General features: G+C 38.6%; 1 protein-coding gene across 1 annotated transcript in view; it reads right to left on the bottom strand.

Moving 5' to 3' along the window:
• LOC119777120 (protein sel-1 homolog 3) overlaps positions 1–17,194 on the bottom strand; it is a 30,850-nt gene extending 13,656 nt beyond the window's left edge. Inside the window, exons 1-11 of the mRNA XM_038275917.1 lie at positions 17,015–17,194; positions 13,507–14,020; positions 13,055–13,181; positions 12,404–12,525; positions 12,108–12,223; positions 11,793–11,842; positions 8,841–8,964; positions 8,610–8,748; positions 8,320–8,463; positions 8,033–8,238; positions 5,407–5,586 (exon numbers count right to left, since the gene is read on the bottom strand). Of these exons, the coding sequence (XP_038131845.1) occupies positions 5,407–5,586; positions 8,033–8,238; positions 8,320–8,463; positions 8,610–8,748; positions 8,841–8,964; positions 11,793–11,842; positions 12,108–12,223; positions 12,404–12,525; positions 13,055–13,181; positions 13,507–14,020; positions 17,015–17,071 (1,779 nt within the window). The 5' untranslated portion in view covers positions 17,072–17,194. The remainder of the gene's footprint in view (positions 1–5,406; positions 5,587–8,032; positions 8,239–8,319; positions 8,464–8,609; positions 8,749–8,840; positions 8,965–11,792; positions 11,843–12,107; positions 12,224–12,403; positions 12,526–13,054; positions 13,182–13,506; positions 14,021–17,014) is intronic.
• Between the last annotated feature and the right edge of the window lie 12 nt (positions 17,195–17,206).

Genomic DNA, 17,206 nt, shown 5'->3' with positions numbered 1-17,206 from the left:
GCGCAACTACATTAAGAAAAACAAAACTACATAAAGCAAAGCGCAACTACATTAAGGAAAACAAAACTACATAAAGCAAAGCGCAACTACATTAAGAAAAACAAAACTACATAAAGCAAAGGGCAACTACATTAAGAAAAACAAAACTACATAAAGCAAAGCGCAACTACATTAAGAAAAACAAAACTACATAAAGCAAAGGGCAACTACATTAAGAAAAACACAACTACATAAAGCAAAGCGCAACTACATTAAGGAAATCGCAACTACATAAAGCAAAGCGCAACTACATTAAGAAAAACAAAACTCACAAAGCAAAGGGCAACTACATTAAGAAAAACAAAACTACATAAAGCAAAGCGCAACTACATTAAGAAAAACAAAACTACATAAAGCAAAGTGCAACTACATTAAGAAAAACAAAACTACATAAAGCAAAGGGCAACTACATTAAGAAAAACAAAACTACATAAAGCAAAGCGCAACTACATTAAGAAAAACACAACTACATAAAGCAAAGGGCAACTACATTAACAAAAACAAAACTACATAAAGCAAAGCGCAACTACATTAAGAAAAACAAAACTACATAAAGCAAAGCGCAACTACATTAAGAAAAACAAAACTACATAAAGCAAAGTGCAACTACATTAAGGAAAACAAAACTACATAAAGCAAAGCGCAACTACATTAAGAAAAACAAAACTACATAAAGCAAAGCGCAACTACATTAAGGAAAACACAACTACATAAAGCAAAGGGCAACTACATTAACAAAAACACAACTTCATAAAGCAAAGCGCAACTACATTAAGAAAAACAAAACTACATAAAGCAAAGCGCAACTACATTAAGAAAAACAAAACTACATAAAGCAAAGTGCAACTACATTAAGAAAAACAACACTACATAAAGCAAAGCGCAACTACATTAAGAAAAACAACACTACATAAAGCAAAGCGCAACTACATTAAGAAAAACACAACTACATAAAGCAAAGCGCAACTACATTAAGAAAAACAAAACTACATAAAGCAAAGTGCAACTACATTAAGAAAAACAAAACTACATAAAGCAAAGTGCAACTACATTAAGGAAAACAAAACTACATAAAGCAAAGGGCAACTACATTAAGAAAAACACAACTACATAAAGCAAAGCGCAACTACATTAAGAAAAACAAAACTTCATAAAGCAAAGCCCAACTACGTTAAGGAAAACAAAACTACATAAAGCAAAGCGCCACTACATTAAGAAAAACAAAACTACATAAAGCAAAGCGCAACTACATTAAGGAAAACAAAACTACATAAAGCAAAGCGCAACTACATTAAGGAAAACAAAACTACATAAAGCAAAGCGCAACTACATTAAGAAAAACAAAACTACATAAAGCAAAGCGCAACTACATTAAGAAAAACAAAACTACATAAAGCAAAGTGCAACTACATTAAGAAAAACAAAACTACATAAAGCAAAGCGCAACTACATTAAGGAAAACAAAACTACATAAAGCAAAGGGCAACTACATTAAGAAAAACACAACTACATAAAGCAAAGCGCAACTACATTAAGGAAAACACAACTACATAAAGCAAAGGGCAACTACATTAAGAAAAACACAACTACATAAAGCAAAGCGCAACTACATTAAGGAAAACACAACTACATAAAGCAAAGGGCAACTACATTAAGAAAAACACAACTCACAAAGCAAAGGGCAACTACATTAAGAAAAACAAAACTACATAAAGCAAAGCGCAACTACATTAAGAAAAACAAAACTACATAAAGCAAAGTGCAACTACATTAAGAAAAACAAAACTACATAAAGCAAAGGGCAACTACATTAAGAAAAACAAAACTACATAAAGCAAAGCGCAACTACATTAAGAAAAACACAACTCACAAAGCAAAGGGCAACTACATTAACAAAAACACAACTTCATAAAGCAAAGCGCAACTACATTAAGAAAAACAAAACTACATAAAGCAAAGCGCAACTACATTAAGAAAAACAAAACTACATAAAGCAAAGTGCAACTACATTAAGAAAAACAAAACTACATAAAGCAAAGGGCAACTACATTAAGAAAAACAAAACTACATAAAGCAAAGCGCAACTACATTAAGAAAAACACAACTCACAAAGCAAAGGGCAACTACATTAACAAAAACACAACTTCATAAAGCAAAGCGCAACTACATTAAGAAAAACAAAACTACATAAAGCAAAGCGCAACTACATTAAGAAAAACAAAACTACATAAAGCAAAGTGCAACTACATTAAGAAAAACAAAACTACATAAAGCAAAGCGCAACTACATTAAGAAAAACACAACTCACAAAGCAAAGGGCAACTACATTAACAAAAACACAACTTCATAAAGCAAAGCGCAACTACATTAAGAAAAACACAACTACATAAAGCAAAGCGCAACTACATTAAGAAAAACAAAACTACATAAAGCAAAGCGCAACTACATTAAGAAAAACAAAACTACATAAAGCAAAGGGCAACTACATTAAGAAAAACACAACTACATAAAGCAAAGGGCAACTACATTAAGAAAAACACAACTACATAAAGCAAAGCGCAACTACATTAAGGAAAACACAACACAACTACATCAAGCAAGGGCAACTACATTAAGAAAAACACAACTCACAAAGCAAAGGGCAACTACATTAACAAAAACACAACTTCATAAAGCAAAGCGCAACTACATTAAGAAAAATACAACTACATAAAGCAAAGCGCAACTACATTAAGAAAAACAAAACTACATAAAGCAAAGCGCAACTACATTAAGAAAAACAAAACTACATAAAGCAAAGGGCAACTACATTAAGAAAAACAAAACTACATTAACCTACAGGAAAAGGTAGGTACCAGTGGGAAACATGAGACATCGCTGATTGGACGACGGCGCAGTTTGACCCTTGAACCGGAAGTTGCTTCGTCTGAACAGTCCAGCTTCTTTTAAGTGTGTCTTCAGTGTACGCAAACTAACTAAAATTTCGTGATTAGTCTTGAGCATATCCAGTATCACGTCGTACGTATGTCCTGATTCAAAATATTCCTGGATAACGGCAGCTATGTTTGGGGCGCCGACAATATCCATGTTTTCAAAAGCCGCAGCAGGCAGAATGACTTCCGGTTCAAGGGTCAAATGGCGCCATCGTCCAATCAGCGATGTCTCACGTTTCCCACTGGTACCTACCTTTTCCGGTAGGTTAATGTAATTGTGTTTTCCTTAATGTAGTTGCGCTTTGCTTTATGTAGTTTTGTTTTCCCTAATGTAGTTGCGCTTTGCTTTATGTAGTTTTGTTTGTCTCAATGTAGTTGTGCTTTGCTTTATGTAGTTTTTTTTTCTTAATGTAGTTGCACTTTGCTTTATGTAGTTGCGATTTCCTTAATGTAGTTGCGCTTTTAGATTTGTAGTTGCTGTTTGAACTTCAGGGCCACCGTAATAAATGGATAATATGCATTTGAAATAAGACATTGCAATTGTTTCTTATTTCAAATATAAATTGTCTTGTTCCATTGGCAAAGTGTCTCATTTACCTTCTCAATTAAAGGAAAAAAATCACTTATTTAAGAGAAAATCATTTTTTGCAGTGTTAGAGCAGCAGTCCATTGGCACAGCATGATAGTGGGAGCATCATGCTACACAGGTTTGCTCTCAGCGGTGGTGATGCATTGCATGATATGTGTGAAATATGGCTGCGTGCAAAAGAGTGTAAAGATCCAAAATAAATGGTTTTGTAGCTAATTTAAAAAGTCCTGCAAATGCAAAAATGAGACCAATGGTGCGTTTACATCACAAAAGTGATTCCTGTTTATGTTTTTGCCCCATTCGCATGTTGTCACTGGCTTGACATTTGTTAGCAATATGTGGGGCCAAACATTTATGTATCTGCTGTGGCTTTGGTGACTACAGAGCGTTTCCACTTTGCTACTCTTTATTTTCTGGGATTGCAGTTTTTTTTCTTAAACAGCATTTATTCTTTGCAGGGGGGGTTTGTCAGTGTGTTAGTCTACAGTATGTTATGTATTTACTATAAATTCTAACCTAACACTGTAACTTAACCTCATGCCTGCTATGAGTCTATTTGAGGTGGTGAGATGTTTATTCATGTAAGGACAGTAACAGTAGAGTAAACCAGTAAAAATATATTTTTACTGGTATAAACTACAAGCTAAAGGATCTACACTGTTGTTCAGCTAAATATAGATACAGATGTGTTTTAGTTGCTTCTGATATTCATGATTCAACAATTAGTTTCAGCCACAAAAATGTCTCTGCTGCTCTAAATAATTGGGAGTGCGTGGATGAGGTTTGATGAGATTTGACTGACGGCTCTGCAATTTCAACAATCAGACTGCGGTTTACTCAGAGTCAGGTTGTGACTGACGATCAGATGACATCTCTTCTTAAAAAAAAGCACAGATCAGTATGATGATTAACCAGCAGGACTTAAAAATTTCTAGAAATAGAACACTGTTGCACTTTGATGCAATGCTGTCCATCCTGATCAAACTTTTAAATGCTTTTTTTTTTGCTCTTGTTACATTGATTCTCTGCTCCAGCGGAAGCAGACAGTCCTGTCTCTCTGGTGTTTTCATACAGCTCTCTTCATTACATGGAGCTTATTGAAAGAGTGATAGAATAAACAGGAAATCAGTAGGAAGCAGCCCTTTCTCACATAGCGGGCCTCTTATCTTTGTAGTGCTCCCTAGCATTCATCAAGACGGCATGATTTTTAAATGAAGATTTAGAGCTCATCCATCCTCCCTTTCCTGCAGCCTCCTCTCAACCCAGCTGGCTGGACAAACAAACGTGCAATTAATGGTATTTTTAGAGTCAGTATGTTTTTAGAAGGACGCTGCCATGTGCCACTGCGACATGTTTATTTGCTGTAACAAGTTCCCAACATTTTTGACATTTATCCTAATTCTAACTAAAAGATGACAAGGAGATCAATGCCACTTTTATCAGTTCTAAGATAGTATGGCCATTTGGTACCTTTTAAACTTTATTTATCATATATGCTCCTTATTAGGCATAAAAATTCAAAGATTAAAGCAAGGAGTTTCTGGTTATACCGTTAGTTGTAGTTTACTCCATTCAGTTCTTAATTGCATGTAAACGGATAAGCTGCAGGATCTGATTTTAGAAAGAACTGACAGGTTGACAGCAAAATCAATTTCCTCTTCCTCTAGCAAAATAAATACATAACACTAAACAACAGCAGCATGCTCCTATTTGTAGAGACATGAATGTACTAAACCAAATGCCTGTACTGAAAAAAAAAAGCGTCTAATTTCCCGTTGTTTTTCATTAATGACATCTCTGGGTGCTAAGATGTTAACAAACAAACAAAGTTACAGAGATTGCTACCTTAAACTCGTGCACTCGAGAGCCGTCAATGCAGCTCTGTGCTCCAACGTTGGAATAGTAGCCGTAAGCCATGTCCAAGTCTTCAGGAAATCCATCAAGTCCATGCGTGTGCTTGAACCCTGCATGCATCAGGGCGAAACGGTCATCGCCAGAGGCCCCAATCAAACTATAGACATGACCCTGAAACATATCCAACATGGAGTTTAACATCCACTCCTTAATAAGTCATTAGATGAGTAATAGAGCAAGGATGGGAAAGGTCTTAAAATATTTTCACATTGTTACTTTGATACAATCACAAACTAATAGTTGTTTTTCAGGACTGAATGCGATGGACTAACAAAGTTTTTCAAGTATAACATAAAAGGAGAATCAGACATTGTTTTAACATTTTTTCCATTTTTAGTCTGATATCTAAATGAAAACCATAAAGGTTTGGTAGAGAACATTATGAACAACATCAATCGTGAAGAAAAAAGAACACAGCAAACAAGTCAAAGAGAAATAAGCATAGTTTGACTAAACAATATATCACATTCTGAACATAAAAGTCCAATGTGGCAAAACTGGAAACCACTATCTGCTTAAAGCGACGACCTAGGAGAGAGATGAAGGAGCTCTGCTCAGATGAGACTTGTTGGTTTGCAGGCAGAAAGTTGGGATGCAGAAAACTAACACAACACATCAGCCTGAATATACCATCCATAGTATAAAACATGTTAGTGGCAGCATCATGCTATGGGGATGCTTTTCTGTAGTAAGCACAGGGAGGCTGGTCACAGCTAAAGGGTAGAAGGATGGAGTTGCATAAACTGGACGCCTGTTTCTGAACCCTTAGGGGAGTGGCGGCCTAGTGGTTAGCCCATAGAACCCTACGGACCCACCGGTGGGTCCAGCTGCTACGTGACCTCGTAATTTTAACAAACCCCCAGTATTGATGTAAAAAACACATTTGGCACAGTTTGGTGACATTTTTGGATAAATGTGCCAAAATGGCCTCTCCGCCTAAGATATTTCTCACTAATACCATTCTAAAATAAATATGATTCATCTGATTGAGTCCAAATTTGGTATATTTTTACACAACATTTAGATTTAAAAGTCTGTACTACTTTTTTGTGCTATAAATAATATTTTGGTAGTGTTTTGCAATGTTTATTTCAAAGACAATTTTGGCGAGTTTCAAAAAATGCAAAATATTTTGTATTTTGTCCCTAATATTTCAGGCAGGGTCAAAGCTACAATGGTGCTGACACCAGAAAACCATTCTATGACATCTTACCTTTACAGACGTACCAAAAGTTTCTTCTTAAATCTAATAGCTTTGAGGCTATAAGTTATTTACTTTTGTGTGTTTTTGTCAGGCAGAAATTTATTTATACCCCCTGAGATTGTAAGAGGTTAGGGCATAGAGCTTGGAATCCTGAGGTTATGAGTTCAATCCCCACTCCCATAGACTGCTACCCTGGCTCTCTGAGCAAAGACGCTTAACCCCACACTGCTCCCCGGGTGTTGCACAAAGGCAGCCCACTGCTCCCAAAGGGGATGGGCTAAATGCAGAGCTAAATTTTTCCAATGTGAGATCAATAAAGGTTGATTATTAATATTATTATAGAACTGTTACATTAAAATTAGGTCCTTTTTCACACAGTATGTTTTAATTAATAGTTGGTTAAACAGAGATGCAGTTTAACGCATTCTGTCTTTGCTGTTTCTCTGAAACCATCTTATAAAAATGTAGCAAAAAGGCAAGAGGGTCTCCAGCCTTGAAACGCTTTAAAAGTGCCCTTAAACACATAATTCAATTCAACGGACCACTTTTTGTCAAAATGTAAAAAAATCAAAATTTAATTATTATTAAAATAAAAGAAATAAGAAAAACTGATAATATAATGCAGTTCATATGAGCGAATAGAATGGAGGAGAATTAAATAGATGTAAATGAGCTGGACAAAGCTAGATTACATATGCCAGGTGATAACATCATAACATAATGAGAGCAACTTCATTCTGGGGTTCCAATTGTTTAGGAGGGGAAGAATGGAGGTGGATTTATTCATTTTTATCAGCGTCATTTTTATAGCCCTTCTTATAAAGGGTGAACTGGTTCAACAAGCGCTCCTAAAGATTGGGGCAGAGGTTCTCCTCCCAGCGCAACAATGATTCTAATCATGCAGGCTGAGCTACAATTGAATAATTTGGATCAGGGGTGCATAAGTCAAGTGCTGAGAGCTACTGCCCTGAAACTAAAAGCTGCCTGTCTTTTTAAAGGTCCCAAATTAAATGGTTTATTCTACTCATCAGCGTTTCACTTGGCTCATCAGCTAAACCAGCCTTTCATTGCTTTCATGTCTTATGGAGAAGTATCTAAAAGCTGCAGGATTGTTCTCCATGAGAACAAACCTTGGCATTCCTGGTTCAGATCAACACTTATTCCTAATTTAAAGTAGCCCAGTTAAAGCCCAGACCTAAATCGATCTAAAATTGAAAACAATTCACAACAAAACAATTCAAAACAAAGCCAAATTTCATTTTACTTCTCAATAGTTGGCTCTGGTAACTTAGCACGTATAGATACAGTGAAAAACACTGCAACCCAGTGTGGCAGTTGCGGCATAGATTCTACCTGTTCTTGATTGGCTGGGTAACCCAGGCCAGACAGGAAGATGGTGGCCAACAACAGAGACGCTCTGTGATTTCCAAAGCAGGAGGATGCTTGCAACAGAGCCATCGATTCAGAAGGGATCTTAATTTGTTTCTCCTCCACAAGGAACTCTGAGTTAATCGTTTGCTCAAACAAAACACTTCCAAGGTTTTTCAAACCCAAATGTCCTGCAGAAGCAGATAATGTGATGAACTGTTGGATAATTACAAAATAAGATGCACTTTTAATTTCCTTGTTATGTGAATCACCTGTTTGGGTAATTCCTTCCTCTCCTTGGAGGAAATGAAATAGAGTTTTGTATTTTAGTTGTTCTTCCATGCTCCATGTCTGTGTGCATGTTGCCTTCTTGGTATCGAACTGAGTCCAATGTGTCAGGTTGTTTGAACAGACAGCTGAAATAAAGAAAAAGAAGCAACTTGTCGCCATCATTTCTCTCATTCCCTGTGCAAATGCACCTTCCATGTCAAGTTCACACAAGGTGTTTCTCTGTTGATTGTTCTAACATTACATTTTTAAGACATTTTAAAACAAATTTCACCTTTGTTGGTCAGGGACAGAAGGTGACTCTCAGCTATTTGCTGCAGAAAAGCTATCGTAAAGCCTCTTATTTCCTGACACTCCATGTGAGCCCTGTCCAGCTCCTGTGCTGCTGGCATGAGGTGAAGTTGATTTTTTATCTGGAACACGAAAAGCAATGAAGTTGAAACAGGAATAAAAAGTCATAAAAACAGAACCAGCACTGTTTGTAGTTGCAGAGAGGAAATGTCACCTCATTGGTTCCAAAACGATAATACTTGAAAGGCCCGAAGTAGCCACGGATGCCTGGCATGTATCTGCCTCCCCCAATCACAAAGTATCCATCAGTGTCATCATAATGAATACTGTTCTGAAATCTGAAAGATATTCAATGACATTTAAAGTAGTAGTTCTAGTTTCAAACAAAGGTAACGTCCTTTCATTTAGTCATGTTAGAAAGAAAAGTATCAATGAAAGTTACTGGAATTTTATGAGACAAAAAATACTGCAAATTCTAAATTCAATTAAATTCAAGCCTTTAAAGTTGTCTTGTTGCATATTGAAGCATTTCAATATGCTATTTGACCTTATAAAGGAAAATTCTATTCAATTCTGTTTATCTATATAGCGCCATTTCACTCCACACGTCATCTCCAGGCCCTTTACAGTTCACACCAATCATACAATCAAATTGATTCAAAGTTTTCTATCTAAGGGAAACCAGTAGATTGCATCGACTCATTGACTCGAAGGCAATCCCTCACAACAAGCATGCTTGTAGCGACAGTGGAGAGGAAAAACTCCCTTTTAACCTGAAGAAACCTCCAGCAGAACCAGGCTCAGTGTGAGCGGCCATCTGCCGAGGCTGACTGGGGTTCAAGGAGACCGAAGCAGAGATACAAAAAGCAGCTGTAAAAGGCGGCCCCATCCAGGAAACACACAGCCAAGGAGACGAGCTCCGAGCCAGCTCCCATGACAAATGAAAGGGAAGCAAACAGATGCATGACTTTCATTATTTTTTTTTTTTTTATAATCTTAAAAAGTGAGTTTTTCTGTTGCAGACCTCATGGAAATATTTCATTGTTTTTTTTTCATTGAACTGAAGGCTAAAGTAACCGCTTCATGAAAGGGTTAATATATTTCTACTACTCAATGCTGCCACCACCATGCCTTACATGCCTGGTTTAGATTTATACTCTAAATAGCTCTTTGCATGTAGGCCAATAAGTTTAAAGTTTGGTTTTATCTGATCAGAGCCTTTATATACGTTCGCTTTGTCCCATACATTAACGGTTGCAAACTTTAGATAAGACATCTGCTTGCTTTCTTGCCACTGTATTTCATCATTCAACTCGTTCATCAATGTTCACTAACATTACAGATTAGTTGTATTAATCCTGAGATTAAATCAGTAAATAATTTGTTTTAAAAAGGCATTCAGGTATTAAAAGTTCTTGGTTATGTGTATCAGAGTAAAGGGCTAAACACAAATGCACTCCACACTTTTCAGAGATGAATTTGTAAAAACATGGTGCTATAGTTCTCTATAGTTGTAGTTTCTTCTACTTTTACAGCTTTGCACCACATTTTATTAATAAGGGTTAGGGTTACTAGAATCCAAATATTTGACGAAATCTTTATTTTCAATGTGATAATCGAAAAAAAGAATGTCTGTACTAGGGCTGCAACTAACGATTATTTTAAAAATCGATGAATAGGCCGATTATTTTTTCGATTAATCGATGAATCGGACAAAAACAAAATTTTATATTAACTTCTTTATTCCAAAATAAACATTTTAGACAGAACAAACAAGCACACAAGTACAGGTTGCTCATTAACTGTACTGGTGCAATATGAAAAATAAATGTTTGTGTAAAAACTACGCAAACTTACATGAGAAATGTAGCTGTACATCCACAAAATATAGGCTACTTTGTTTCATAAAGCGCAAAAAGAGACAGGCATTTTTGTTTTTTAAAGCCCCTAAGGGGTTCAAACAATAGGTCCCCCCATTTCAACAAATTAGTTTTTTTTAGACTAGAAGAGTTCTGCCTTTTAAGACAGGAAAGTATAGCAGTTAAAGTTGCTACTTGAGAAAATACTGAACCATAGAGATAAAAATAGCCCTGTGATTCTAATTATAAATTGTATTTGGAATAAAAATGAGAGAACTAGGGGTGCTAAAAAACACATCCTCCAAAGACAGATATTTACATGGGAATGTGGCAGATAATTAATTGACATATTACTGATCTTGCTGGATTTTGTTCTGCTTTACTTCCATAAATTGCAGGATCTTCTTTTCTTTATCTTTGCCAGAAGATTTAAACTTTAAAAGCCTTGCCCTCATAATTTGCAAGTTAATTTATTTATAAAGAAAATATAAACGCTGCTTAACCAAATTTAAATGAAATTAAAAGTAAAATAAGTAGCCAACCTTATCACTGTCTGTAACCTACTAACAAGCTAAGGAAAGCATCAGATGAGCGAACTGAGAAACTAACGTTACGTTTCCCCACTTTAAAACCAAACAAACATGGTTACTCATCCTGCTGATCAGCTCTCTTCACTGCCATTGAAGGCTCCAACGTGTTTTCTTTTCAGGTGCTGCGTCATAACAGTGGTGCTTCCGTGCCATGTTCATTTGTTTTTACAAAAGTTGCATGTTACGACTTTTTTCACTTTACAAAGCGCAGGCTATTTTAATTATTGTGATCAATTTGCGCCGTCAATCCCGGCGCATGCGCGCTTCATTTGCAGTCTGGACGCTGAGGGTAAACTCCTCACTAAAATCCTGCGGCTCTGACTCTGACTGCCGCGCTGAGAGGGATTCCTGTGGGAGAGGGAGAAAGGGGTTGGGATGGGGGAGGCGCCCCACGGCAGGCAAAAGCCGCCAGTGACACCGTAAAAAGTCGCCAGATTTGTCGCCAGTCGCTTTTTTGAAAAATAGTCGCTGGAGGGGTCTGAAAAGTCGCTGAGTTGGCAACACTGCAACTGCGGCGCTGACTCGCTCCGTCATATTTTTTTTTCTTCCCCCGGATGACGGCGGCGGCGGATGACGCATTAATCGCGCGACACAACTAATCGATGATTAAATTCGTTGCCAACGCTTTTAAAAGTCGATTTTTATCGATTTTATCGATTCGTTGTTGCAGCCCTAGTCTGTACTTAATTTATATGAAAATAAGCAGGTTTTACTTACACATATTCATATTGGTGGCTCTTATCATCCCAGGTTACATTCAGCAGCACCTGAAAGTCCAACATAATAAGGTAAAAGCTCAAGCAAAAAAAGCTACTGAACTGTATACGACTTCAAATTGAAGCACAGGCTACAATTGCCTTGAATCTCCCAGTTGGAAAGAAACCATCGTTCAAGATCTTACAGCTGTTCCAGCAGGAAACAAAGCTAGGCCACCAACCAGAACACAAGAGGAAACAGATGACTGTTCAAGCTCAATTTCACTTTCCATTCCTCCTCCACCCACCCACAACGGCATGTTGGGGGGGTCTTTACCTTTGAGTCCACTATGTAACAGTCCAATCTAATCCAGTTCCACAGGGGCAACATTAGGACGGCTTTGAATGCTTCATCTTCCCCGCTTTTCAGTCGGGCCTGAATTATGATGTCTCCTACAGAGAAGATATGACAGTCATATATTTTGCCAGAGGAAATCCAAAGTTCTTTATTAATACATAACACAGTCTGTTCCTGAGTCTCACAAAACACACATCATCGCTCACGATCATCCCCTGGCTGCTCGGTCAAATCCTCCATGGCAGTACGCGTCTAAACAAGCTTCTGTGACCCACCTGTTTCTGAGAGCTGTATCAGCAGCGAGTCAAATAGATGTTTCCTGTCCACATGATGGACGATCCCACAGAGGTTTTTCTGACACCATTTTAGCAGGTAGATCCACACGGAGAAGGTGACGCTGAAAAAAATCCCAGGCAATAGGGCATGAAAGGACAAATCATTTATTTTACCCAGTCAGGCATCAGGTTGGATTTAAAGCGCTGAGCTTGTCTCCAAAAAAATAAATAACAGAAGAAAAAAAAAAAAACGCCTGACCTTGCTGTCCTGCACTGACCGTAAATAAAAAGCTTATATGCTTGGGTGAAGAAGCTTGGCGAAGCTCATAAACTCATTTATAAAGATGGCGAATTAATACTGAAAGCTAGGAGAGCTTTAACAGACGCTGAAAGAGAAACAGCCACTGACCTGTGGCAGTCGACCTGCTCTGCTTTCAACACAAACCACTACATTAAAAACTGCCATCACTGAAGTGTGACTCAGTGAGCATCCTCACAGTGTTTAACATGGTAAAAGCTTGCTTTTTGAGCTTTTGGCACAATATGTGCAGACGCAGCAGGGGATTTCATTGCCTGCTGTGTGGGTGAACCTTACAGGGAACAAGCCTGAGCTAAAATGAGGTAAATTAGGAGTCAGTGACTGAAGCCCACCTGGGCTCTGTTACAGCATGAAGACGGGCTCTCTCCAGGGCTTCGTTGATGAAAGGCTGGAACCTACGGACCACCCCGAAGTGCTCTCCAGTGCTTGCCAGAGGGAATTTTAGCATATCTATCACGTCTGCAGAAACAGAAAATTTTAAAGGCACTGAAGAAACAGTTGGTAATATACACCCTCCGAGAAAAAATATGTCCAATTGCAAATGGCTTAGGTTAAAAGCTCTAAGAAGTAGCATCATGCTTTGATTTATAGAAATTCTGGAAGAGAAGTGAATCAAAGTACTGTAATTAATCCCTCTAAGCCATCAGAGAACCGCACTTAAAGCAAATAGATTGATTATACAATATTTCCACTTAGTAGAACATTGACATGCTCAATACTTACATTTTTTCCACTGTACAGGTAATTTGTTGAAGGAAAATGACAGAATGATTAAGGGTCTTACCTGACTCATGTGGGCACTGATGGATTCTGCTGCTGGACATCAGCGACATGAGTTGAGCAGACCATGACGGGCATTTAGCGGGGGCTGTTCTCCGCCACAAGGAGAGCTGCACGACCTGCTGCACTTTATAGATCCTCAACATGGAGCCGATTTCACTGCCATTTTTTAAATAATCCAACCATGCTTGAAGCGTCACGTTCTGGGAGTCTAACGTGTGCCTTTGGAAAACATTGCTGTGATGGGACACAGATTGCGGCAGTCTGAGTAACACCTGCTGGACCCTGAGTACTCGAGGTTTGCTGCTGATCCATTTTCTCCTGAAGACCACCAAATCTGTCTTTCTTAACGCTGACAACACAACTTCCACTACGAGCTGACATGGCCTGGAGCACTGATACCGCACACGGACCACTGAACCATCTGCCACTTTGTCAGGGACTGAGTCAAACTCTATGAAACTGTCAGCTGTGGTGATGTTGCTCTGTGTTGAAGTAGCTTGTAACACACATGGTTCCTGGAGGAAGTTGGATGAAAAGGAAATGAAGAGATACATAAAGAGAAACAAAACCATTTTTTTTATCTAACGTAATTTAAAATAAGAGAAAACATACTGTATATCATAAGATCTGCTGCTCTATTCAGAATCTAAGTGACAGGTTTGGCTAGTTCTAATTAACCCACTATTTTGGCCTAGTGGGTATGAGCACTGCGCTTGTGCTCTGAGAAGGTTGCAAGTACCACACCAAAGAAAAACACCAAAAAAGAAAAATCAGAATTTTCTGCAGAGGAAACACACATGCACACAAAAAGTAAAAAAGCTAACCTTTAATTTGGGCACATTTACTGAGCAGATGAAGACAGATTTGATGACAAGGAAATCTTGTTTTCAATGACATCATGGAATAAAATAATTCAGCTGAAACTATTTTATGTTTATTATTCTTCATCTCCTTTAATATGTTTCTAACCATGACTATTTTCTTCCCCGCACTATAATAGGAAAAAAAGCATCTTTATAGCTTGTGTTGACCAGGTCTCCATAACAACCATTTGATCAAAACTTATATCCGTTGGTCATTATTAAGTTGAAAAATGTTTTAACGGCCCTAACATCACACATATATAAACATCTTTAGATTTGCTGTGAGCCAGTTTCTCTTCAAAAAAACACCCAGGGAACCTAATGAGAGGTTATGGCGCCAAGAACTCTGAAAAACCAAAGGTTTTCATAAATCACTGGAAATGGAGCATCTATAAGTATGGCTGGAATAAAAGGGAAAGAGTTCACCAGGCTGCGATCGACTGGAGACCTGTCCAGGGTGTACCCCGCCTCTCGCCCGTAGACAGGTGGAGATAGGCACCAGCACCCCTCACTACCCCGTTTGGAATAGGAGTGACAGAAAATGGATGGATGGATGGATGGATGGACGGACGGACGGACGGATGGATGGATGGATGCAGCTCACCTGGCACTAAACACACATTTTTCCACAACCACTTTTCGTTCCATTTGATGATCTAAATTAACTACACCAAGAGTCTTCGATTTCGGTCCTTAAGTCCAATGTCCTGCACCTGATCAAGTGGCTTAATCTCCCCCTAATCATTCAGTCAAGTTCCCTGGAGTTCTGCTAGTTTAACTCAGGTGTGTTGAAGCAGAGACACACCTAAAAGGTGCAGTGCAGGACAGCAACCCACAAGAACTGAAACTTAAGACCTTTGAACTAATGTCTGATGAAACACTATCAATCAAACCTCTTTGTATGCCCTATGTATGATCAACACTTGCAGGCTTTTTTCTCTCCTGTTACTCTGCCTTCCCCACACTCTAGAGCAGGCATCCCCAACCTCAGTCCTCGAGGCCCGCTGTCCTGCAGGGTTTAGAGTTTTCCCTGCTTTAGCACAGCTGATTATAATGATTGCAGTAGACCAAAAGCCTGTTAATCAGCTTTCAATTAAAGCTCTAGAGGAGTGACTGGTAGGTCAACTGGATACTGTTTACTTATGCCACGCTATGATAAACCATTGGCAACCTGTCGGATGACCCAGATTTCTTGTCTTCAATGACTGCTGGAAATCTGCATCACCCCTTCCTGACGCCTAAAAGGATAACCTGTGCTGTGTCCAAATGTACGCACTGATCCGAACGTCTAGTGGATTAAAAATTAGTGGACGTGAAATTTCCATCCGGGAGGGACTCGGAGTAGAGCCGCTGCTCCTCTACGTCGAGAGGAGCCTGCTTAGGATGCCTCCTGGACGCCTCCTTGGTGAGGTGTTCCGGGCACGTCCCATCGGGAGGAGGCCCCGGGGAAGACCCAAGACACGCTGGAGAGACTATGTTTCTCAGCTGGCCTGTGAACGCCTTGGGGTTCCTCCTGAAGAGCTGGAAGAAGTGGCTGGGGAGAGGGAAGTCTGGGCCTCCCTTCTTAAGCTGCTGCCCGCGCGACCCAACCCCGGATAATCGGAGGAAGATGGATTGATGGATGAATTGAAATTTCCCACAATGCACCTTGAAAAGTAATGATCATCCATCGTCACTGGAGGAGCAGATATATGCCAAATTGTTTTGGGTGGAGGGCTCTACTTGCAAAGAATTGTGGGATTTGTTGTAACGGCGGACCCCTGTCACCATAGGCTCTCTCTACCCGAAAACAGCGGCTAATAGCACAGAGGCCGCAGGCAGCATGTGGTTGAGACGGAGCTAAGTGTCCAACCGGAAGCAAGTAGTGATCACCTGTTCGAACGGTAAGTTACCTGAGTCCACTACTGTATATAGTCCCGCTCTATATAGTTGTTGGGGATGTGGGGGTTAGGGCAGACATTCAGACACAGCCCAGGTATAGATGACAGACTGACAGAAGCTCTGATCGTTTCAGCTGTTAAAGAATATCACAAGCTGTCCTATGTGTGAAAGGTAACTATGCAAATTATTGACAGCTGGGAAAACCAGCAATTTTGCTTCTGGTGATTTATAAAAGCATCTTTTTGACATGGTATTTTATTTCATCATGAAGTACATTGTTTTTCTCTCAAATTTACAATGTGAGTGTAGGCTAATACCACACAATTATAATATATTTACAGTATTTTTGCTAATCATTTAGAGGAATGAAAACAAAAACTCCCCACTAAGTAGATCAGATACCTACTAACAAAGTTTTTTGTTTATTTTTCTGTTGGGCAGCTTCCTCCTATAATGTGGATGCAGTGAACCAAAACATAATTTGTTTAGAAAAAAAATTAAAAGTTACATAAAACATATTTTTTAAACTACATAGATTTAGCAATACTGAAGCAAGTAGGTGCGTTTAATGTGAGTTTATTATAATTAAGTGCCTGAACTTGCATGACCCTTATTTAATTACTTAGGACTAAATAGAAAATGAATAAACACTCAGAGCTGCTTTAAAGATATATAACATGTTTGTGAAGAAACAGATGAAATCTAATTATGGTTGCATATATGACGTCTAACGTCAGGGTATCAAGGTTAGATAAAGTTGCTTACCAATAAAACACAGGCAGTGAAGACGTATCCAAAAATGATGGTTTGAAACCAGTTCATTGTGAAAGGGGGTTTCAGCAAAGCAGGACATTAAAAATGATTATTTCACCTTTGATCTAACCTCCTCTCACTGTCGTTCACCTGCCTGTTGCTTCTCAAACAAACAGCAGTTGTGTGAGCGTAGGCCTTGTAAAA

This window comes from Cyprinodon tularosa, unplaced genomic scaffold (genome assembly GCF_016077235.1).
Source record: "Cyprinodon tularosa strain WSP-4 unplaced genomic scaffold, ASM1607723v1 ctg98, whole genome shotgun sequence".
NCBI classification, from domain to species: Eukaryota; Metazoa; Chordata; class Actinopteri; order Cyprinodontiformes; family Cyprinodontidae; genus Cyprinodon; species Cyprinodon tularosa.
The sequence above is the reverse complement of the archived record's forward strand: the minus strand, read 5'-3'. Positions and strand labels throughout refer to the sequence as shown.